The sequence below is a fragment of the Poecilia reticulata genome, chromosome 4 (genome assembly GCF_904066995.2).
Source record: "Poecilia reticulata chromosome 4, P_reticulata-male-v2, whole genome shotgun sequence".
NCBI lineage: Eukaryota > Metazoa > Chordata > Actinopteri > Cyprinodontiformes > Poeciliidae > Poecilia > Poecilia reticulata.
Genome location: NC_088833.1, coordinates 33,052,922 through 33,078,582, shown reverse-complemented (window position 1 = coordinate 33,078,582; position 25,661 = coordinate 33,052,922). Strand labels below are relative to the sequence as shown.

General features: G+C 39.7%; 1 protein-coding gene across 2 annotated transcripts in view; it reads right to left on the bottom strand.

Annotated features, from left to right (window-relative positions):
- LOC103464197 (desmoglein-2.1-like) overlaps nucleotides 1-21,637 on the bottom strand; it is a 31,898-nt gene extending 10,261 nt beyond the window's left edge. The window contains exons 1-11 of one of the 2 annotated variants that reach the window (XM_008408147.3): nucleotides 21,450-21,637; nucleotides 18,490-18,606; nucleotides 12,002-12,157; nucleotides 10,732-10,876; nucleotides 10,385-10,539; nucleotides 9,562-9,696; nucleotides 8,966-9,148; nucleotides 7,635-8,098; nucleotides 7,400-7,542; nucleotides 3,869-4,090; nucleotides 189-431 (exon numbers count right to left, since the gene is read on the bottom strand). In XM_008408147.3, coding sequence (XP_008406369.2) covers nucleotides 189-431; nucleotides 3,869-4,090; nucleotides 7,400-7,542; nucleotides 7,635-8,098; nucleotides 8,966-9,148; nucleotides 9,562-9,696; nucleotides 10,385-10,539; nucleotides 10,732-10,876; nucleotides 12,002-12,157; nucleotides 18,490-18,606; nucleotides 21,450-21,494 — 2,008 coding nt within the window. In that variant the 5' untranslated portion in view covers nucleotides 21,495-21,637. The remainder of the gene's footprint in view (nucleotides 1-188; nucleotides 432-3,868; nucleotides 4,091-7,399; nucleotides 7,543-7,634; nucleotides 8,099-8,965; nucleotides 9,149-9,561; nucleotides 9,697-10,384; nucleotides 10,540-10,731; nucleotides 10,877-12,001; nucleotides 12,158-18,489; nucleotides 18,607-21,449) is intronic. The other variant, XM_081606686.1, reaches the window with a different exon arrangement.
- Nucleotides 21,638-25,661: the final 4,024 nt, after the last annotated feature.

Genomic DNA, 25,661 nt, shown 5'->3' with positions numbered 1-25,661 from the left:
CATGCCTTGTCTTTTTGAAGCACCATGGGATTTTTATGTGAGAAAGGGGCTACATAAAAAACTTCACTTCATGAAGTTTCTTCAGCTCAGAGCTAATTAGAGCTAAGCAGTGTGAGTTCTCTCTGATCATCTCACGGCCAAAGCTTGTCATCAATCCTTCGATGACATAAGTACTGAGTTACACTCACGTAGTACAGCCAAAACTCCCAGAAAAACAAGTCCAATGCCTGCAGGTCCTAATGCTGTTTTTGGGTGAAGCCGTTTCATAGCTCCTTTGAATGAACAGTCATCTATTTCCATACAGTCACAGAAAAAGACTGTCAGTTTTTGTGGTTTTGGACAGGTGAGTTTCTGTTGGTCTTCCACCACAAGCATCATATCGCTGAGGGAATACCGCACATCATCAGATGTCGTCAGAAGTACTGCAGTATCTGTCAAATACAACATATTTCACATGCATCATTAAAACCTTCACATTCCAATTTTATGAAATTTAGGCAAAGAGCCTAACAGACATATGCATTTGAAGAACATTTAGTTAATGAGGGAATATATTTCTGACACACAAAGTCAAATTTCAAACATCGTTTTAAATACAATTTATGTCTTCCCATTTGCCAAAGTTCAGCAGCAGTCAGTTACACATGTTAAATGCGCAGCTTTTTAAGCATAGTTTTGTAAAATAACTTAGAAGGTAATTAAGTCTGTTTTAATTGAGTTAACAAGGAACCTCTCAAGGGAAAAGTGGGACTAAAAAGGATCATTTGCAGTGATGCATCTGAGAGTCTCCAAACCCATTTAGAGAGAAAAAGTCCAGAAGGATGTCGACAAAAATATGTTGGGGAATTGAGCTTATGTCTCAGTAACAGAAAGTCTGTAAAGTTGAACCCAAATGATTAATACCTCTGGCTAATATAGGTTAGCATTTGTTCTTTCAAAACAGATGTTTGTTTCTGATTGCAAATGAAACAGGAGCTCTTAATAAATAATACAACTCAGTTTTAAAAAAAGCCTTTCATAATCAATGGAAAAAATCTTTATCACCACTACAGCAATCAAATCGTTAAACTATTAAATCCTTACTATTACTTACTATTAAATTATTAATTCCTTACTTTAACTATTAAAAATAAAGCACACAGTGATTGTCATGATCAGTGTTTCTGTGTGTTTATTTTTAAGGCTTTTCTGTGTTCAGTTTCTGTCCAGAGTCTCTGTTGTCTCTGTGTCTTCCCCGTTGATTGATTCCCAGGTGTGTCTAGTTACCCGATTACCCTCCCTGTGTATTTAAACCCACCTGTTGTCTTTGTCTCTTGTCGGGTCCTTGTCTATGATAGTTCGTCTGCTGACACAGTTGAACTGGTAAGTCCTGTGTCGGCATTTGCTCATCGTGTCAGTCTTTGAATTCAGTTGCTACCGGTGCTGAGCCTCTGTGTTTTCGCTCTGCCGTGCTGCCTGAAGATCTGGACTGTTTGAGTCACTTTCATTAAATTCATCATCATCTTCATCAATACCTGGGTCTCTGTGTTCATTCTCACCACCACAAACCACAACTTATGTCAGAAGGACCCGACCAGACTACGGTCAGGAACGCCTTTTACCATCATGGACCCAGCAGACCAGCGGCTGTTGATTGGGACTGTCCAGCGTCAGTCAGATGCTGGTCTGGTTGGATGGCTGGATTTCTCGTTTCCACCTCCCGGTTCTGGAGGTTTTGCGCCAAGAGGTGGAATGGGAGTTTCGGTCGGCGTCAGCGGTTCTGAAGGGAGAACCACTGCCCCCAAGACCAACCAGCTTCCTTTTCCTAGCATCCAACTCACCCCCATCTTCCTCTACGCCAGCTCCGGTTCCGTCAGCTCCAGTTTCCCCGGATCGTGTCACCACACCCAGCTCGTCTCCAGTCGCTAGAGTCCCCATGGCAATGTGGTTCCAGGTGGCCAGGCTAGCCCCGGAACGCCAAGCGGCGCGGATGGTGGCATGGCATGGCCTGTCCCGGTGGGTGGATTTCAGCCTCCAGAGTTCCCCGTGTCCGCCGCTGACGAGCAGCCTCCAGAGTTCCTCGTGTCTGCTGGCGACGAGCAGCCTCCAGAGTTCCCCGTGTCCGCTGCCGACGAGCAGCCTCCCGAGTTCCCCGTGTCCGCTGCCGACGAGCAGCCTCCCGAGTTCCCCGTGTCCGCTGCCGACGAGCAGCCTCCCGAGTTCCCCGTGTCCGCTGCCGACGAGCAGCCTCCCGAGTTCCCCGTGTCCGCTGCCGACGAGCAGCCTCCCGAGTTCCCCGTGTCCGCTGCCGACGAGCAGCCTCCCGAGTTCCCCGTGTCCGCTGCCGACGAGCAGCCTCCCGAGTTCCCCGTGTCCGCTGCCGACGAGCAGCCTCCAGAGTTCCCCGTGTCCGCTGCCGGCGAGCAGCCGCCCGAGTTCCCCGTGTCCGCTGCCGACGAGCAGCCTCCCGAGTTCCCCGTGTCCGCTGCCGACGAGCAGCCTCCCGAGTTCCCCGTGTCCGCTGCCGACGAGCAGCCGCCCGAGTTCCCCGTGTCCGCTGCCGACGAGCAGCCTCCCGAGTTCCCCGTGTCCGCTGCCGACGAGCAGCCGCCCGAGTTCCCCGTGTCCGCTGCCGACGAGCAGCCACCCGCTCCGTCTGAGCGTCTCTGTGCTCTGTCCGAGCGTCCAGCCAGCCGGCCCCTCTACCAGCCTTCCAGGGCCTCCAGCTGGCCCCACGGGCCCGAGCGCCTGTTGCGGTGGTGATGCTGGACCCACCTCCACGTCTCCGCTTCCTGCGGCGACGCCCGCCGGACCCCCCACGAGGGGTTCGCCTCCTTCGCCAGCAACGCCCGCCGGACCTCTTTCGAGGGGTCTGCCTCCTGGTTCTCCGTCTACTATGGTAGTTTTTTGTTCTGGACTCTGGCGCTCCTTCCGTCGCCCCTCCACCCACCCTTGTTGGATTTGGACAGTTTTGTTTTTGGGCATCTGGTAACTGGTAGCTGCCCTTGAGACTCCTCTTAGTCTCTGTTGTCTCTGTGTCTTCCCCGTTGATTGATTCCCAGGTGTGTCTAGTTACCCGATTACCCTCCCTGTGTATTTAAACCCACCTGTTGTCTTTGTCTCTTGTCGGGTCCTTGTCTATGATAGTTCGTCTGCTGACACAGTTGAACTGGTAAGTCCTGTGTCGGCATTTGCTCATCGTGTCAGTCTTTGAATTCAGTTGTTACCGGTGCTGAGCCTCTGTGTTTTCGCTCTGCCGTGCTGCCTGAAGATCTGGACTGTTTGAGTCACTTTCATTAAATTCATCATCATCTTCATCAATACCTGGGTCTCTGTTTTCATTCTCACCACCACAAACCACAACTTATGACAGTGATGAGCTTTGAGTTTGGAAGGCCTCCTTGCCATGACCCTAACAGATTTGTTATCAGACACATCTGTCTGATATTTGAGTGATTATTTGTCTGTAATCGTGAAAACACACATATATGATATGTGTGTTTAGACAAAAGTCTGGGCACAAAGGTGGTGAAAGGATTGGGAACTACTGCTTGGAACTTACTGTGAACACACTGGCTACATTATACACCACCTGCAGCCTTTTCTCTTTAGTATTTATCATCTACGTCATAATATATGAAATTAAGTTACTTTGTTTTCAACAATGCCAACATGTAATCCCTACAGTCTTTTTTTTTTTTGTCAAACCCTAATCCTACTATTGACAGTTGAGAAGAAGTCACTCATGAAAAACATCATTTCTATGTTATGTTTTATGAAAGTCCTGTCATGGGGAACATAAATTTATAAAACCATAAAGTGATTTTTATTTATATTTGCACGATTAAAATTTTCTTCACAAATTATATAGCTTCATGTATTATCTTACCATTGTAAGGCCTAATTTTCCAATCTACTGATGTGCTCCCAGGGTAAATGGAAAACTTAAAAGGTGGGCCATTAGGAAATGCATCTTCATCTTTGGCATTAACAATGATCCTCTTGTTGGATTTGCACACAGGTATAAAGTTACTGGTCAGCGTGGGGCAGTGGTCATTGAGATCCTCCACCTGGATGGCTACCGTACCAGTCGCTGTTTTACTTGGCATCCCTGTAATGATGAAGCAAAAACATTTAACCATTAAAAGTATTAGTTTGTCCCTTTTTCTCAGTAACACAATTAAGGAGAGAGTCTTTGTCCTTTAAATAATGTCATATTTCTCCACATTAAAGCAAAATTTCCAATGTGTTTATTTATTGGCATTATAGTGTTTCCTGGTGCTGTTTTTTATTTTATTTATATAGTTTTTTTTTAGAAAAGTAAATGGAGTCTGAAGAACAAGACACAATGTTAGAATCTTTAGTTAGTAAAATAGGACCACAACATGTATAGTTTTTTTTTTACTTATTTACCTTTATTTATCTTAATCACACACACAAATGATACTGTCAGTTATAAATGTAGCAATTAGGAATGTTTGAAGATTTCATCATTTACTTTTTTGCTGATTATGTGGATCTTGCAAAAAACAAAAACACATTACATGTTAAATTTAGGGCTGCAAAGTGGCACAGTATGTAGCACTGTTGCCTTGCAGTAAGAAGGTTCTGGGTTCAATTCTCAGCCTGGGGTCTTTCTGCATGGAGTTTGCATCTCTTGCAAGCGTGGGTTTTCTCTGGGTACTCCGGTTTCCTCCCACAGTCCAAAAACATGACTGTCAGGTTAATTGGTTTCTCTAAATTCTCCCTAGGTGTGAGTGAATGTGTGCATGGTTGTGTGTCCTGTTTGTCTCTGTGTTACCCTGCAACAAACTGGCAGGGTGACCCCGCCTCTCACCTGGAACATTAGCTGGAGATAGGCACCAGCACCCCTCCTTACCCCGCTAGGGACAAGGGTGTATGGAAAATGGATGGATGTTACATTTATTTTTCAACAAAATCAGCAGTAGAAGGTAGGAATGAAAGAGATCATTAGCTGACCTAGAGCTGAACCATTAGGTCTAAAATAAAAAGTGTTTACGAAATACTAAACTAAAACAATGACAGTAGAGAGGAATCCTCCTGCATCAGCTCTTCTGTTCATTTTGTGTTTCTCCTCTGTCTTCTCAAAGCTCCAGTCGGTTGTGGCAGATGGCGGCTCACTGAACCAGGTTCTGGTTCTGGTTCTGCAGGAGGTTTCATCCTGTTAAAGCAGAGTTTTTCTTCTCCACTGTGGCTACATGTACACTCGATATGAGGGATTGCTGGGAAGTTAATGACACAATGCAAAACTATTCTCTACTATAAAACTACTAACCCAGGGTTCAGACGAGGAAGCAGAGTTGTAGTTTGACACACCTTTCTGCAGCTGTCTATTATTGTCTGTTATTGTCTATTATTATTATTATTATTATTATTATTATTATTGTCTATTATTGCTGTCTATTATTGCAGCTGTCCATTAGTACCTCACTGAGTGTGTAAACATGTCATTTAACAACAACCTTTTTTTCGTTTATAATTTACTAAGCGAATTATAAAAATAATATAAAAGTAACTAAATGTGGATGCCTCTCTTTAAAACCCTTATGAATTAATATCTTATTTGGGATCTTTTATCTTGTCTCATAAACCTGGCTGCAGCAGGTTTATCAGACAACTGAGTCAACTCTTTTCTGCTATTGGAATTTTAATTTTTTTTCCCTAAATACTCTGGTGGAGGTTTGTTGGTCATTTACCTTCCTACACAATTCCATTCAATCTTAATCTCACTTCAGTGGTCCGACTGGACCATCTCCTGTTCAAGTGGATTACTCTGGTATATTTTCTACCAGGCTAAACATAGAACAGAAAGAGAAGTTGTGAACAATGATATCGATTTTCTGCACTGTTTAAGAATTGTAGTCTGCCTGTAGTTTTCATGCTGCCGAAAACTGAATTAACATCGTCAGCCGTTTCTTTCGGATCGGCTCTTCTCTCTTTGCAAGTCAAGGATGGTTGTTCACAGTGCAGGCAATTTCCAATAAGCTTCTTAGCGTTGAACTGGCACAATACATACGTCATGGACAAATGTTAGTAACAAGATAAAACTGAAAACTTCAACAGAGTCCACGCCTCCAGGAATCAACCGTTTCTCAACGTCCAGTAAAGAAAAGCATGGAACAAGAGTCTGGTTTTTTACCAGCCTAGGTGGAGGCAGAAATGATTTTGCAAATGGTAAAACAAAAACTAGAGTGACTCTGAGGGTGTTTACACAGCTACAGCTGGTTTACTTTAGTCTATTTCTGTTGAATAATTTTTTAACTGAAATGAGTTTGGTGTGTTCCTGCCAGTCTTGCCCAGGTCTCTATTGAAAAATAGATTTTTAATCTCAGTAAGACTTATCTGGTTAAATAAAGGTTAATACATACATATTAACTTGTAACTTGTTCTGGTGATTCAGTTTCTTTCAACACAGATAAAAGTCTAAATTAACCAAAACCTCACAACAAAATCTCATAAACAAAACTATTTGGTTCAAGTTTGCAGAGTACACCTGGTAGATATGTCAGATTGAAGTCGGATCACATTCACATCATAAAAGAGTCACTTGGAGTTTGTTCTGCAGCATACTGAGCCCATCTCTTCCAAACGGTCTTGTTGCTCTGGTTTCACACACTACAGTGATTTGCTGTGTTCGTATTTACACATGTAAACCAAAACAAGAGGAGAAATAAACTAGAATTCATTTTAATTTGACTGAACAGCTCAGGCGTGAAAACACTATAATAGAACTGCTACCATAGAAAGATGGAAAGGATCCTTACTTCTTTCCATGAACTTGAATAAGACATAATGCTGCAATAAACTTCCATCCATCCATCCATTTCCATACACTGGGGTCAGGAGCGGTGCTGGTGTCTATCTCCAGCTAACGTTTCGGGCGAGAGGCGGGGTCACCCTGGACAGGTCGCCAGTCTGTCGCAGAGCAACACAGAGACAGACAGGACAAACAACCATACACACACACACACACACACACACACTCACTCACACAGTCCAAAAACCTGACAGTCATGTTTTTGGACTGTGGGAGGAAGCCAGAGTACCTGACAAAAACCCACCGTGCACAGGGAGAACATGCAAGCTCCATGCAGAGAGACCCCGGGCCGGGAATCGAACCCAGGACCTTCTTGCTGCCAGGCAACAGCTCTACCAACTGCACCACTGTGCAGCCCTCAATTAACTTCACCATGACAGTGAAGTTATGGTTAATTTAGACAGATAAAAGTCTAAATTTTATAATAATTATTTAATCTAATTATTAAATACTAGATATTTAATAATTAGATATTTTTCTCATCTCAATTTAAAGGAGCAAGGGAACAGGTATATTCTGGAATTCCAACTTAGTTCTTTAATTGTGTCCCAATATGATAAACCTTAAGTAATAAAACAGTACCTTCAGTGATGCAAAGTATTTCAGCCATGTACACCCCATTGACCAGGAATGGGGACTCCCTGTCAGGCATCTTGTTCAGTTTGATGTCAGCTGTCTTGGGGTCAATGCTGAGCCAGTTCTGAGGGTCTGAGCCTTTTAAATATCTATGCATCATAAACAGAGAAAAATTTGAGTCCAATTAAAACTGAAGCTGTAATTTCAAATTTATAAGCTTTGTGTTTGTTTATACACTGACTTGACATCCTCTGCTGGTTTCCCAGTATCTTTATCGATTGCAGGATAACTGGCAATCACTTTATTCACGTTGATGGGCGTTCCCTCCTTGATGGGGATAGGTTTGACTTTGGGTTCAAAATGTGGTCCTTCTGGTTGGTTTTTTACATTGATTTTTATTGGATAGGTTTTAAATTTGCTACCCGAGGCACCACCAGCCCCGCTAGCACCACCAGCCCCGCTAGCACCACTGGCACCACTGGCACCACTGGCACCACTGGCACCACTGGCACCACTGCCACTGGACCCACTGGCACCGCTGGACCCACTGGCACCGCTGGACCCACCGGCACCACCGGAACCACCGGCTCCTCCTCCAAAACCTATATTAGCTCCACCAGCTGAACCAGACCCATCAACCAGTGGAGCCTTGTTCCGCACTGCTAGCCCTAGATTCATGTCTTTTACATCCTCAAAGTCAACAGGCTGAAAAAGGAACAGAAAAATAGAAACTTAGTTAAATCACTATTTATAGTGTGTGATTCACTGCATGCGTGGACAAACTATATTTTTCTTGTCAGTTGAGACTATACAGTTATGATTCTTTAAAATCTATGTGTATTAGCATTTGTGTAAGAAATTAAGCTTCTGTTCAACAGAGTCACTCAATAAAAACAGTATTTTCTTTTGCAAGCACAGTTACTGTAATCTGATCAGTGACTGACCGGCTTTAATGAACTGGATATAGACATGTGACATGCAGAATAAGGCTTCTTTTGGTAGCTACATTTAGATAAATGATGTTTCAGCATGACATGTTTGTCAAATGCATCAGAGTGTGTGCTATAAATGGTGACATGTTGCAGTGACTCTGGAATTTGTGTTTGTCTTGGAAAGGGATTCATATTCGTGAATGAAGCATTATTATGGGCATTTTTAGTTATGCCCAAAATTATTTATACAACTAGCAAATTTGGGTAAAATATGATTTTCATTCAACAAATAAGTTTGTCCTTGACAGGAAATGAGACCATAATCCAAAAACAATGTAAATAGAATATCAATATAGATATTGACATTTAATGAAAAAAGTATCTTAAAAAAAGTTTATATAAGCCTATAAAAGGTGGCTAATAAGGCAATAAAATATTTAATAGCTCTCCAAGCCTTTAGCTCCCTCCAGGTTCTCTATTAGCTTTATGTCTCTGGCTGGGTTACTCCAGAACACTAAAGTTCTTTCCATTCACAAAAAACATCCCAGTCAAATAAAAAATAAAAAAAACTTTTAATTCCTCGGGGTTATGAATAATTTTGGCCTTAACCATCTATCCTCTGGGTGAAAACATGTGATACCTTTTCAAGAAACAGGATACCCTCGTTGGTAACAGGATCAGTTTTTATGCTGAAATATCCATCTTCATTGCCTTGGACAATTTCAAAAACAGCTTCCCAGTTGTCCCCATCACTGTCCAGATCAGATGCTTTGATCCTCATCACCTCAACACCAGATGTGTTCTCTTCAATTTCTCCTTCATACTGTTAAAAAACAGTAAAACATGTTTTCCTCCAGTAATATTTATACAGTAATCCAGTAATATTGATTTAAACAGAACATTTTTCATCAGAAATTTTTTGACTTGAATATGTGACCAGAAAATGTTGGCTTAGATTTTCAGTTCTTGTCACGCTTGATAACAAATAACTGTCCTATAATATCATCATCATGTTTAGGTGTTGCTGTCCCAACAACTAATAGGAAGAAGGTGGTCAGAGTCACACTGACTGTAAGAAGCCTGACACTAAAGAAGGAAATATTTTGTTACTGAAGCACATAGAGGCAGTAACATCAATACTGCTGTCCAGTCCACAACAACAACATCTGAAAACCTCAATAGCAACATGTTCTAACTGCTCCAATATAAATGATAAAAACTGAATGAAATATTTACTGCTTCTTTTTCCAAAGTTGGGGGATTATCATTCACATCCCGAATGTTGATAGTGACAGTGGCTGTTGCAATGTGTCCCCCTGGTGCACCGTACATATCTTGACCAGTCACTGTCAGCAGGACTGTTTTTTCTTCCTGAAAGAAAAATATGAGTTATTGTTACACTAACAAATCAAAGGTGAGTTTATTTTTATAGCACCATGTATGCACATGGCAATCCAAAGTGCTATTTAAAAAAAAATCCAAATTTAATCATATATCATCAAGCCAACAGCTGGTCAGTGAGACACTTTGATCAAATGGTTTTGTAAACAAACTGTTTTCAGTTCAATGGTACCGACAGTTTCTGCACATCTCAGGCTTTAGAGGAAGTTGGCTCTAGATGTGAGGAGCATAGAAACTAAACACTGCCTTACTTTGTTTAGTTCTGGTCCTTACTAAGTAAGTAGGTCTCTACAAAGTCAAATGGGACACAAGTAAAAAAAAACTTTTGTGACATGTGAAGTCATTCACAAATTAAACAAATCTGATGTGAAAATGTATGGAATTAGCTGCAGAAAGCTGTCCAACAGCACCAGAGGCGATGCCAGACCTTCTGAAACTGATCCCTGGTCAATGCCAACTCCCATGTGAGCAGCAATCAGGGAAATGTTTACCTGTATCAAAGCAGCTGTTCTGGTAATAACCATAAAGTCTTAGATTTTGAAACAAATAAAAAGTCTGCTAAAAGTCTTTTATGTTTACCACACACACAAACATACACACCTCAATGTGAAATATCAAAATAACAAGAAACAAACGCAGCTGTTGGTGGAGTTCATACTTCTCTGTCCAAGACATTGTTGACATAGATTGTGCCATCTTTGTTCATGGTGAACAAATCACGAGGTTCCTGCCCTATGATGTAGTAGGCAATCTTAGCATGTAGCGTTGTGTTATCATCTTTATCAGTGGCGCTAATTGTGATAACTGAAGTCCCTGTAAAAACAGTTTTAAATGAAACCAAAGTGAAAAAAATGGTTACTTTTGATAATATTTTGTACAAAAGTTGACCATAATAAATGGCTTTAGTGTAATAATAATAATACATTTAAAATGTTGATTGATAATTTTTCCATTTCCAATGTGCATTTTTATTGTTTTATAAGTTTTTATATGTACCATACTGACCTTTAGGACTAAGCTCGTCCACCTCAGCTGTCAGCACCGATGACTCAAATGTCGGAGCGTTGTCGTTCTCATCTACGACCTTAATTTGCAGGTCAATTTTCGCCTCTGCTTCAGTGCCATTTGGGAATTTAGCAAAACCAGCGAGCTAAAACAGATGAATCAGAGTCTTGTTGTCTTTGTTATACTTAGAAAACGGAGATATTCAGAGTTGAAATCAATTCCTTGTTCCAGAACTTCCACGTTCACAAATGAGAGGAAACAAAACTAACAAACTAAAGAAGTTAGTAATGTGTGTGTTCAGCAGAGGGTGCACAAGATTTAGTTGATTTCCTTGCAGATGTACATGTCCAGGGAGCAGTGCTGTCTCACAGAAGCAGCTGTGGGAGTGGTGGTGGTGAACACAGCTCCTTCACTTTTTATGTGTCAAAACCCTTTGAGCACTGACAACTGAACTGTTTCAATAGACAAGCTGATGCATTAAAATTCTCCCTCAAAACTTTAAATAGAGACAGTTTTCTATTTATGGTCAAATCTCTTGGCTGAAACTTTTAAGCAGATAAGGTGAACATGTGTAAATTTAGGCTGTGCTGTGGTGGCCCAGGGGTTAAACACAATCCACATATGGAGACCTCAGTCCTTGATATGGCCGTCGCTGGTTCAATTCCCGGCCTGATGACCTTTGTCTTCCCCTTCTCTCATTACCCACTTTCCTATCAACTAACTATCAAATAAAGGCCACTAGAGCTGATAAAACCTTTAAAGAAAAAAATGTGTAAATTTACAGCCCACTAGAACATCTCTAAAGAAACAAGTATGGAAAGGTGTCGCTTTTTATTCATCTATTTTCTTTTACTGTCATGTTAGAAAACATTCCTAAATTGATCCTCTCAAATGGGACACAATATGAAAAAATGAAAGCTGAAAAGTGATAATCTTCATGATTTTTCTGTATATTGTTGCAGAAGCTCAGAAACATCTCAGCAATCATGCTCTGTCAGACGCTTCTTCAGATCGACTATAATTCTAAGCCCTCAGGTCATTCAAGCCCCAAACGCAATCTCAGTATAAAATACAAATTTTAATTATAACACGGATCATGTGCCATCTATGTTATGTGGGAATACCAGTGCATGTAATGAGGGTAAATAGTTCAGCTAAAGCTGAGCCAGATTGGAGCCTTATTATCTCTTATTGTACTGTATCTGGAAATCATGCAAGTTTTTTTGTTCACATTTCACACAGATTATTTCAATTACAGCTGAAAACTTACTTTGTATAGGGGAATCTCCTCCCTGTCAAGCTTCCTGGTCACTCGAACATTTCCATTAAGAGGGTCAACCACGAACACATGAAAAGGATGCTGGTTTGCTCCGACACCCTCTAAGGAGTAAATAACATTTGTTCCAATCTGTTGGTCTGATCGGATCTGAAATAGAAGCAGATTCAATGATTTCACTGCGCTGAAAAGCAGAACAAATGGCTCTGCATGTTAACAGCAGGAGCAAACCTGACCTAGTATCTACCCTTTTACCCAGCTCAGTCATTGACTGATTTGCATCAGGAGTGATATTGTGTTCACTTGATGGCTGTACCCAGGGGTGAAAGTAGTTTTAAATTCTTGGAGGTACGATGACAAAAGTATATATATATATAAAACCGCTTCTCTGTGTGCTTTGGAGTTTCTGTGCTGATTAAGTTTTTGCGAAGCAATAAAAGCTGGGTAGCTGGTAGTACTTTATTTGAAGGGGTGTGCATAAGACTGACATGACACTGTCATAAACATGACATAACACCTGTCATGAACATAAAGAAGTCTTTATGAATGTTTATGACAGTTGTCATGAAGTGTCATTCGGTAAATAATGACACTTTTAATGCAAAGTTGCTCTAAAAGTTGTATTAAAAGTCTATTAAAAGTGCCAACTTTGCATTATTTTGTAAATAATGACAATTTAAAGCAATTTTAAGCATTGTTACAGAATGGAGCTGTATTTCCTTCAGTCCACTGGCTGCAATGTTGACACCTTGAGATGCCATGAGAGCTAAATCCTGGACATCATGGCATGGAGTGCATCCCAGTTTTCCATGTCTGGCATATAACCATTCATTTTAGCTTCAAACTGGTTCTAGTGATCCTGTGTTGAGACAGAGGGATAATCAGTAGCCCAGCATCATGACCTGTTTGTTCTGAAGATCCTGCAGCTTCTCTTCCTAACATGGCGCCTCCTCACCCTGACTCTCACACTGACAGGAGGAACCACAGAGCTCTGTTAGGTTAAAGCTCATCTTCTGAAGTTGGGATGTTTTCCTCCAACAGGTTCCAGAGGAATCACCTCAAACCAGATGTTGGACTGGATTTTATTTCACTGTCATTTGTGAATGTTAGAGCCTCATTTTCTACAGTGGAGCTATAAAGGTTGAAAAAGGTTATTATTTTAGAGAAAATCTCATCAACATCAATATTTCCACTAAATAAGAAGCAACAAAGTTAGTTTGATAGAAGAAAAGCCTCTCAGACTCTGAGCTCAAAGCAAGATTCCAGAGAGCATCAAACAATTTTTTTTAAAATTAGACAATTTAACTTCACATAATTATCGCGGTAGAAGCCATTTGGCCATTTGTTTGCTAAATACTTAATGAAACATATTTACCGTGTTTGATGTTTGTTGTAAATGACGTATAGTCACAGACGTACAAGATAATTAGTCCAAGTTTGTCGTTTATTGAATGTTCAGAAACTACAGCGGCTGTGATGAGCCACAACAAAGATAAAACAAACCGAACAGGTGATCAACTCAAAACCACTTCTACCTTTTTACTCTCTCTCTCTCTCTCTCTCTCTCTCTCTCTCTCTGTTATTTAAGGACACCTGTTGCCGTGGCAACCGCCTGTACTCCTCGAGTCGAGCAGAGATTACTTTAAAAACATAACATTCAGTCCGTTACAATATTAGGTTTTCAGGCTTGATATTTATTTTGCGATGATTAATAAGTACTCCCCTGAACACAGTGGTGGTTGATGAGTTAATTTTAACCTTCTGCTCTGCTAGTCATTTTGGTAATGGAACCGAAACGCCAAGGGCGTAGATCCCAACAGGAAAATTTCTTAAGACCAATTTTGTGGGGGTCGGCAAAGTTACAGTGAAATGTAACATAAAATGTGGTTTAAAATGTTTTTAAACCACATTCAAGCAGCAGGACCAAAAATGACTAGTAATGCACATCAAACGTGTTTTTCTAAGTAAGCAAACAGTTGAGAAGTAAAAACTAAAATTCAAATGTTGCTTTGTTGTTTTGTTCAGTCTGACTGATCTATTCTCTGCTACACCTTTACAAAATGTTAATGTTCTAAATAAAAAAGCTTCAATGAATAACTGCTCTTAATAAAATTCCTCATAAACATTGATTTATTGTAATGGCTCCCAATACAAGTTATGGGCTATTTAAATCATAACTTCAGTTACAGCTCTTCATTTGCTTTATTTTTAAGCCTTTTTTAGTTTTGTCATGTCCTGGGTAAATAAGCAGGGTGAATGAATATCTAGGAAGTATCATAATTTAAACGTAAGACTAAAAGTACCAGAGTTTATATAGAAAAATATTCAGATTTTATTTTGTGGTTTTAAAGGCTCTACATTGAAGGCAGTGAGAAATTAAGGCAGCTTTCTGTTTTTTTCTATCTGTTCTCTCTTCTATTCTCGGCTCCCACACAGAGCTGTCGGCCACTCCTCAGCCCCTCCCTCACATTTCAAACTCTTCTAATTAACTAAAACTTAAAGAGTTAAATATAAATGAGATGTTTACTACCTTTGACAAAAAAGCTTAAGTCTATGAAAGCAGTGTAGCAGTTTTGCTAATGAGGCAGCTTATCAAGATTCAGCCAAAGTAATAAAATAACAAACTGCAGTCTGATTTTTATTGTGAATGTGTTTCTTCTTATTGAGCAGTGAATGTAAATAAAAGGTGTTACATATCTTTTGCTTTAAGTATTTACTTACTGGAGTGTTTTTGTTTGTGCTGCACAGCCACAGCTAACAGCTAACAGCTAACTCCTCACCTTAGGTTTAAAGTGAGGAGTTACTCTGACCAGCCTGTGCCTCTTGCAGCGCTGCTGTTGCTCCTATACACTTTGGACTGAACCATTGTTCCGATAATGGTAGGGGGGACCTAAAAATTTATTCATTTTTTTTCTTAGATAAATGGCAGATTTATTTAATTCTGTGTTTCTTTTGCCTTTTCATATTGATATTATTTAAATGCAAACGTTTCTTGAATTTTTTTTTTGGGGGGGGGACAAGTCTAGACTTTTCCAAGATTGGGGGGTCCTGGCAAAAACGCATAACCGAATCGCGCACAGGGTTAAAAAAAAAATTAAAATCTCTCAGAGTTTAATTGTTCGGTTTGGTTCAGGCAGATCCAACTGCCCGATGAATTAGCGCATATTTCTCTGCAGATGCGACCAGGAAGAATTTGTGAGTCTGTGCGTTCAGACCACAGCAGGTGAAGTGCTGGTAATTTAAGTGAAGTCGCTTAATTTCTTTTGTTATAAGGTATTGGAGCCACAGTCAGTGGTTTGTGTCACTACGGAGAAGAAGTTAGATGCATTTATCTGCTTTATGTGTGATGGGATCTGGATTCAATTAGGTGAATGTTAACTAAACCGCATAAAATTGTGGCTAAATAGTCTACATTAATATGTTTTGACAGGTAAAAGTAGTTCTGGTCGGACCAGAATTATTTGCCTAACGGAGGCTCGGGCTTCTAATGAGTTTACATTTAATGAGTTTGCAGCACACAGAGAAAAACTAAAGAGAATGTGATCTACTTATTGTAGTTTAAGTAGAGGAATAACAGCTGACTGTTGAGAGAGGAAAGAAATTAAAGTGCAGATTTGTTAGACAGAAACAAGCGCAGAGCGCTGGGCAATTAATGCGCATAAATGCTCCACGGTTACGCTCAAATTAATCATACGAGATGACAAACGCCAAATATACAATATATAGTTACTGCTTACGTTAATGGTGTTTTAAAAACAAAACCAGTAAAAACTTAACTGAGTTAATATGTCAGATTCCCTCCTCACCCTCATCTTGATAAGAACAGAGAGCAGTTCGCTGGTTTCTGTCCAGACTGTGATCAGCTGACCACTTGGTGCTCAGACAGTTTCAACTTTACGCACAGAGAACATCGTGGAGCTCATTATTAATCATACTAAGAACAATATCTGTCAGAGAATCATCTCTGATCTGGACGCTTTAACGGACCAGAGACTTTGGAGAGTCCAGCAGCTGATCCGCTTCTGCAGGGTTTTTCTCCCGCTGAGGGATCAGGAAACAATCAGAGTTCTGCCGTCTTCTAATCACATAATTTCGTGAAATGTTACCTGATTTAAAAAACGATCTCGCAGAGAAATACTAAATGTTTAGTTTTAATGACTACAAATTGGAAATAAAATGATTTTTTTCTTTGATGGACAATGAAAAAAACTCTAGCGCCACCTCTGCTCCAAACTAGAACATTGTCGGCCCTCTTCGGTTTTTTCTCTTTTCTTTTTTTTTGTGGAAGATCAGTAAATAACTTATTGGTGTTTTACCATCACCACCAGGTATGAAGTGCTTTAGCCTTTGAGTTGCACCACAACGCAGCAACTGAAACATCCAGGAGAAGAATATCAGCTTGTTGTTATGAGTACAAGTATAAAGGAGGCTGGTATTGCGCCTGATATCAATCTATTTATATATGTCATCTTATATAAAGTTATATAAAGTTATTTACTTATATAAAGTTTTATACATTTTCTTTTTATATACAGTACAGACCAAAAGTTTGGACACGCCTTTTCATTCAAAGAGTTTTCTTCATTTTCATGACTATGAAAATTGTAGATTCACACTGAAGGCATCAAAACTATGAATTAACACATGTGGAATTATATACTTAACAAAAATGTGTGAAACAACTGAAAACATGTCTTATATTCTAGGTTCTTCAAAGTAACCACCTTTAGCTTTGATTACTGCTTCACACACTCTTAGCATTATCTTGATGAGCTTCAAGAGGTCGTCACCTGAAATGGTCTTCCAATGGAGTTCCCAGAGATACTTAGCACTTGTTGGCCCTTTTGCCTTCACTGTGCGGTCCAGCTCACCCCAAACCATCTCGATTGGGTTCAGGTCCGGTGACTGTGGAGGCCAGGTCATCTGGCGCAGCACCCCATCACTCTCCTTCTTGGTCAAATAGCCGTTACACAGCCTGCAGGTGTGTTTGGGGTCATTGTCCTGTTGAAAAATAAATTATGGTCCAACTAAACGCAAACCGGATGGAATAGCATGACCCTGTAAGATGCTGTGGTAGCCATGCTGGTTCAGTATGCCTTCAATTTTGAATAAATCCCCAACAGTGTCACCAGCAAAGCACACCCACACCATCACACCTCCTCCTCCATGCTTCACGGTGGGAACCAGGCATGTAGAGTCAATCCCTTCACATTTTCTACGTCGCACAAAGACACGGTGGTTGGAACCAAAGATCTCAAATTTGGACTCATCAGACCAAAGCACAGATTTCCACTGGTCTAATGTCCATTCCTTGTGTTCTTTAGCCCAAACAAATCTCTTCTGCTTGTTGCCTGTCCTTAGCAGTGGTTTCCTAGCAGCTATTCTACCATGAAGGCCTGATTCACACAGTCTCCTCTTAACAGTTGATGCAGAGATGTGTCTGCTGCTAGAACTCTGTGTGGCATTGACCAGGTCTCTAATCTGAGCTGCTGTTAACCTGCGATTTCTGAGGCTGGTGACTCGGAAGAACTTATCCTCCGCAGCAGAGGTGACTCTTGGTCTTCCTTTCCTGGGGCGGTTCTCATGTGAGCCAGTTTCTTTGTAGCACTTGGGGACACTTTCAAAGTTTCCCAATTTTTCGGACTGACTGATCTTCATTTCTTAAAGTAATGATGGCCACTCATTTTTCTTTACTGAGCTGCTTTTGTCTTGCCATGATACAAATTCTAACACTCTATTCAGTAGGACTATCAGCTGTGTGTCCACATGACTTCTGCACAACAGAAGTCCCAACCCCATTTATAAGGCAAGAAATCCCACTTATTAACCTGACAGGGCACAACCTGTGAAGTGAAAACCATTTCAGGTGATGACCTCTTGAAACGCATCAAGAGAATGCAGAGTGTGTGCAAAGCAGTAATCACAGCAAAAGGTTGCTACTTTGAAGAAACTAGAAAATAAGGTGTGTTTTCAGTTGTTTTACTCTTTTTTGTGTAGTACATATTTCCACGTGTTAATTTATAGTTTTGATGCCTTCAGTGTGAATCTACAATGTCAATAGTCATGAAAATAAAGGAAACGCATTGAATGAGTAGGTGAGTCCAAACTTTTGGTCTGTACTGTATACATTATTGTTTTTCTTCTTTAGACATCAGGTTGGCTTAGAATGATTCCAAATAATATACAGGAATGACCTGGTGCTGTTACATGTCAATCATCGGGGGGGAGCACTGAGGGGGCCAATCAGATGACAGTGGGGGACTGGCCCCCCCAGCCCCCCATCTGGCTCCGCCACTGGCTGTACCTGCTGAAAATAGACCACTGTCCACTCAGCAGCAGTGCTTGTTCTGTCTTTACAGACAAAACATTCATTTTAACTTGAACAAAAAAACAAAAGCAACATAAATCAATCTAATTTACCTGTGATTCTCTCATGATACACCAAAATGTCTGAATCAGTGAGGTATGTTTGAGTCTCTCACCTTGGCAATAAATTCCTTTTGAGTGTAGTCTTGATTTTCCGTCAAAGGTACTGGAGGGAGAACCCACTCCCTTTTATAACGCAACAGATGAGTTCTTACCACAACAATAGCCTGAATCTGTGAACACAAGAAAAATCCAGCAATTAATTATTTCCAACAATATAAAGTTATGGGTTTTTAGCTTTTTCCTGTTTCTTTAGACCTTGTTTTTCTTTTTGTTTTTTTGCTTATACAGTACTGACAGCTCAGAATGATACTGCCTGGACTTGTTGGTGCACTTCACCAGGAAAAAAATATGCAAATAACAGCAGGTATGCAAGTTTGCTGGGAGAAATGATGGTTAGAAAGTCAATGGCTTCTGAGGGAAAGGATCTACAGTAGCGATCCTTACACTCGTAGGATGTTGCAGTCTGTCACTGAAGAAGATCTCCAGTTCAGCAACAGCTTCATGCATGGGGTGGGAGACATTGTCCACCAATAATGTTATTTTCCACTAAAGTTCTTCTATGTTATGTATAAGCATTTTGAGTTGCCTTTGGCTGGAAGGTGCTATGTAAAGGTTTTTGCCTTCCTTGTTTACCATCACCTGCACTGGGTTGTATCCTAGCATGGAACTGGCCTTTCTGATGAGTTTTTTTTTAACTGCTTCCTCTTGGCTGTAGATAACATGTTTTTGCTGCTGCAACATGCTACACTGTAGTAGACGACTGAAGCCACCATAGAGCCAAAGAAGGTCCTCAGCAGCACCCCCTGCGGGCAAAAAAGACCTCAGCCTTCTCAGCAGGTAGTCTTCTCTGACCCTAGGCAGGGCGTCTGCGCAAGATTTTAAATAAAGGTTCTTGCATACTGAATGAAATTTTTCGGCCAGGATGTCAACTTGACTTTATGATTCTCATCAACAAGTGGTTATGATTCATGTTGATTAGCTAATAGAAGCAAAGCTGAGACTGGAACAATGACAATGGAAATAGCTGAGAAAGGCTGACATCTTTCTCACTGAAAGATACACAAGGATTTGGTTAGAATAAACCATCCCTGCTGTCAATTCAAAATACTACAAGCCCTAAACTGACTCTTGGTTTTTGTGAATATTAATATTGTCTGACTCAGACACATTGTTTCTATTATTTATTTCATTCTGTAATAAAGCATTTATTGTAGCTATAGCAGCCATGCTGCCCAATGGGTAAAATCAGTTAAATTAAACTGAACTGAATTCTATTCAGTTTGCTTATAGCACAGCATGTTATTTCCACACATTTCATAGAACAGCCCTAATTCCAATTCAGTTGTACATACAATATTAGATTACAATAAATCCTAACAGTCATGGTTGTTAGGAAAGCTCTCAACTCTCCTTGCTTGGTTCTGGTCCAATGCAGCAGGCAAACATTCTACTGCACACTTCTGTTGTTTGGCATTTTTTTAGCTACATGGAAAATAAAATGAGATGTTCAAGCTCGTTGATAATTATTTCCTCCTGCTCTGAACTCGTAATAATTGTTCTTCTATACTATGGTTACTGTGTTTACTATACTGTTATAATCCACACAAATGACACAGCACCACGATGTATACTGCAGTGGGAGGTGTCTTGTGGACTTTGAAGGGTCTGTGCAAAAACAAACATTTGTGGTCAATTTGACCTACCATGCTGGGCACTTGGGTCCCCTTTTAGAGACACTTGTTAAATTTTAATTTACTGACTTGGCTTGGAATCTCTGTATGACTGGACTGAACTGACTCTTTTTGTAAAGTGCCTTGTGCTGTGAATTAGCACTATAAAATAAAATGAATTGAGTCTAACTAAACTGTAGAAAACAAAATGCTAGTTGGTGAAATTTCGAGTCACCATTTTTTAATTTTATTTTGCTAGTCAACTAACTGGTGTAATGTCATTACAAGAGCTTGCCATAGAAGCCAGGTCTGGTTGTCTCATCATGACACAATGGAAACGCAGCATTGTTGACAGTAGAACCAGACAGTTGAAGCCGGAAAGAAACATGAAAAAGAAAATATTTAGAAGGTTCCAGGACTATTTTGTTATACTGTGGGAACATGATCATACATTCTAATATGAAAAACATAGCTTGGGATACGAACTTTTTACATTACAACTACGTTTTTGCTTTTGATTTGGCATCATCAAAGTTTATGTTCTGCAATTAATCTATTTTTCTGAGACCAAAATTACAAATAACAACACATTTTTATTTATTATAGGATGTTGCTTAAAGGCAATGCAACAGATAGAAACATTTAATTAAATGCAGTCCACTTGCAGTTACAGAACATGGCCTGATCCTGAAAATAATGTCTCTCACACTTCAGGGAGCTTGAACCTAAGACGGAGTATTAGTCATAGTAAGACAATAAAAACATAACATTTCGAGATCAAAGTCATGAAATTACGAAAATAAACACGTGCAATAATATTACAAGAATATAAAGCAATAATATTACAAGAACGAAGTCATAATATTGTATGTGAATACAAACTAAATTAAAACACACTTTGGGGTTCCCAAAGTGTGTTTTATTTAGTTTTTATACTAAATAAAACTACTGTATTCTGGTCATATTATCACTGTTCAGATAATTGCAACTTCATTCTCTTAATGTTGACTTTCGAAAAATGACTTTATTCCCATGTTATTACGAATTTATTCTCATTTCATTTTATTCATTAATCTATTTTTATGGCCTCAATACTTCGTAAAGTGAAGATAATAATGAACCCATCGTTCTGTAAATCAGCTCATCAGATTTTAGGACCGTCAGCAGTTTTTTGGGTTTCTTCGATCAGTTTGTTCAGCACGTCAGAGCGCGGAGTGACGTTGACGCAGACCCACGCCCTTTGCGCGCGATGAAAATTAAAGTCGCAGGTTTCTACCTGAGAGAAACAGGGTTTTTGATTTTACAAGGTATCTATAAAATACACATAATACATCTGAACTCACCCCAAACAAAAATAACACCAACGATGACCGGGACAGTCGAATCATGATAACTGGAAGAAGTCCAATGGTTCCAGTGAGCCCAGAGTCCGCTCGCGCTTGTTGTTCGTCTGGTCGGATCAGGTTAAGGAAGGACACTTTAACTGGAAGGGCGATTTCACACCGTGCCAAAAGGTTTCCACGCCCCTACTCAAGCTAAGGTAGGTGTGGAGCTTCCTGATCCTGGCGTGAGAAAACAACAAACATACCATTTCATGAGTTCTCCAGAAGTCTGCTAATTGCAGATTCCCAGACAGACAGGCTCACACAGAACTTCAACAGCCTGGGGCCAAAACTGGGATATTAGAGAGAATGAGTCACCTTAGCAACAATAACTTTGGTTTCAACTTTCCAACATTTCTTTTTCAGTTACTTTATTGTAAATGGAGGCATCTATCTATCTATCTATCTATCTATCTATCTATCTATCTATCTATCTATCTATCTATCTATCTATCTATCTATCTATCTATCTATCTATCTATCTATCTATCTATCTATCTATCTATCTATCTATCTATCTATCTATCTATCTATCTATCTATCTTTTCTGTTGCTGCAGTAATATGCTGCAGTAAAAGCAAAAGCAACAGAAGAGCAAAAATATAGTTAGTTTCTTGAAGCTGTGATGAACTGGGTGACTGTAATAGGAGCACATTGACAAACACAGGCCCATATTAGGAAACATGTTAGGTCCCTGGACTGCAGCCAGTCTTGGTGGTCTAGGTAATCATCAGTGGGTTTGAATGTGGTAGGTTCAATACGTCCCCTGGCCAATAGCCCCACGTTGTTCCCAAATAATAGACTATAACTTCATCATTTTAAAATACTTGAGTATTGTTTATACTCAAAAAATTATCAAAATGTTAATACTACAGAACCTTAAACAGTAAGACATGAAACCATATAATTTACATTACTAACATATAGCTTTGCCAAATTTCTTCAATTTACTCAGGCGTTGTCTTCTTCTAATTTGAGATCAGGTCACTGGGATAACAGTTCCAGGAGTTAGATCCAGACAACCCTCTCCCAGCAACACACTGGGAAATCCCAGACCAGAAAGGATAAGTTATCTCTGGAGCGAGCTCTGGTCCTGGTTCTGTGTCTCCCCCAATGGAATATTCCAGGAAAACTCCCAAAGGGAGACCCTCACTGGAGGCATCCTCATGAAATAACTGACCTACAACTGAGTCCTTTTATTAAGACCAAGCAGCAGTTACACATAAGGTTCCTTCAGATGATAAACTATAGGTCTTGATAAAGGCCTATAGTTCTTTCTCAAGTCCAGAGGGCCTCAAAGTGCTTCATAATACCCGTCCACCCACATGTTCACATACTGATGATGGTGAGCTACTGGATAGTAGCAGCAGCTGCCCTGAGGCAGTTTGACAACAGGGCCAAGGCTTGTATGCCCTGACACCACCAGACAAAGCAGGGGTTCCAACCCCCGGTTATAGGACAGACTCATACCACATAAGGGATTAATGTATGAGAAGGAGAATTTTTAATAATTTTATGGATTTAATAAGGCAATGGGAGAGAAGTTAAAATAGGACAAATATGATTTCCCTTTTTAATTTTCATCAGAACTCTTGCTATCTATCTATTTTAGCTGCATCCTTTTATTTGTATTTTGTGGATTTCCTGATAGCAAAGAATTACAGTAGTCCAGTATTGCTGTAACAAATTCATAGACTAGTGTTTCAGCATCTCTCCTGGACAGGATATTTTTAAGTTTATCAATATTTTGGAGATGAACAAAAGCAAATCCTAGAAATTAGCAAAATATATGAGTTAAATGACATGGCAGAGTCAAAAATAACACAGTGATTCTTTACTTTATTATTGGAGGCCAATTTAATGCCATCCAGATCAAGTGACTGACTGAAGAAGATTCTTTTTCAGAGGTTCTGGTCCAAAAACAACTTATGTCCATATTTTAATGTCCTGAAGACCTGTAATCTGAGTGTCATCAGCATAACAGTGAGAATTTATCCCATGCTGTCTGATGATGTTTACAATTTACAATTGGAAGCATATATATAAATATATATATATAAAGAGAATTTGTCCTGTGGTACTCTACAAGTAACTCTGGAGTGTGAAGAAGATATGTTGTTTACATGAACAAACTGGACAGATAGGATTTAAACCAGCCTAGTCCTGTTCCCTTGGTCCCTACATGTTCAAGCTGTTCTAAGAGAACATTGTGATCAACTATGTCAAAAGCAGCACTGAGATCTACAAAACCAGATCAGACAAAAGTCAATTTGCTGAGGCCAAGAGAATATCATTTGTAACTTCCAGCAGTGTCGTTCCAGTGCTATGCTGAGCTCTGAAAGCTGACTGAAACTCTTCAAACAGCTCATTAATATTTAAATCCTCACATACTTGATTAGAAACTATTTTCTCAATAATTTTAGATAGGAAATTAAGATTAGATACAAGTCTGTAATTAATTAAGTAATCTTGATTGAGAGAAACTTCAAAAGATTATGGTATATGCCCATGTACTCCAGACAATGGAGGCAGTAATCAAAAGAATAACTTCTTTAAATAATTTAGCTTGACCTGGAGGACCCAACATGCATGTTGAAGGTTTGGAAGGAAGAAGGAATATTTTTGACAACTTAGAAAACAGTTCAAGCTCATATCAGGTTCTATACTGACATTCAATGCTGCATCACTTACTGATGAGACCAAAGAATGAGGGAAAGAGGGAAAAATAGAGAAGGAAATCAATAGACGGATTGGTGCTGTATCTGCAGAGAGAGCTGAGTCAAAATGTAGCAGCCAATCTGACCATACAGAAGGCTACATTCCTACCCCCATCTATGGTCAACATTCTCATTTATTTTCTAAATTTAGACAGGAAGTAATGTGGGTCAGTCCACTTTCTATAAGTGCAGGGGCCTGGAGAAGGACCAGCAGGCATTTGGGTTTGGGATCGATGGTTTTTAAGAGTGGTAGCATGAGAACAAATAAAGGTTTGATGTCTGTAATTGTTTGGTGAAAGAGGAAAATAAATCACCAAGAACAATCAATAAGTTTGGACATTGAACCTTGTTTTGCCTGTCTCTAGAATCATGACCCCAGTGCCTTAGTAGCGGCTTGGTGGAACTTTTATTGGATGTTTGGCTTTGCGAACAGTCAGAAGTGGTTCTGTTTGGTTCTTCACCTGTTTATCAGCTTTATTGTACCTTTATTGTGGCGCCACTGAAGCCGCTGCAATTCCTAAAACAAGCGACAAAAACTGAGCTAATACCCTGAGTTCTAAAAACATGGTGATATTTATAACAGTTGTCAAACTACGGTTCCTACAGCATATTAAAAATAAAACAATTGACCAATATAAGTAGATATTCGCCCTTTCTTGTATCTTGACAGAACTAACAGAAACTAAACTGTTTATAGATTTATATCATGGAGAATTGATCAAACATCAGTTTTCTAATCTTTATTTTAAGTCGTATTTAATAGATATATCTAATAACAAATGATGGCGCTACTAATATTTTTGTGACAGATTCTCCTTGTCCTGTATTGGGATAAAATGGTTTTCTGGACACAATGAATCACATAGCGACCAGCTGTCCAGTCCAGTAATACCAATTAGCAGGAGAATGAAAGACGTAAAAATAATTAACTATACTACATTAAGAAATTGTATTTAAGCCTCGGTGCTACATGAAGCTCATTTTGAAACAATGCAAGTTAAAAACAATATTTAGTGTATATATAGATATATATACATTACACTGCCACCTCTGAAAGAATCCCTGCCCCCCTGTGACAGCCGACCCTACTGTCACACATACCTGAATGGTAACTGTTTGTTTTGTTCATCCTTAACATTAATTTAGACATTAATTAGTGAATAGTTTAGATTTTTATTTTTGAAAATTATTTTCATTAGCTTGACTTTTTAGTTGACTATTTGAAGTGCACACATTTAGTTAACTTTGTCAGTTCTTTATATTTTTGTTAAAAGCAACAAATTAATTTATTAGTTTTGAGTTACCAGTTTTCTTTGGAGCTGCTGGAGGGTCACAGAAGAGCTCCAGCTAATTGACATCCATATATGGCTGGCAAACCTCCTCAGTGGGCCGTTCCATTTGTTTGCCAGGGGACAGGAAATTTGGTTTTCTTTCATTTAATTTGACCAGTTCTTTA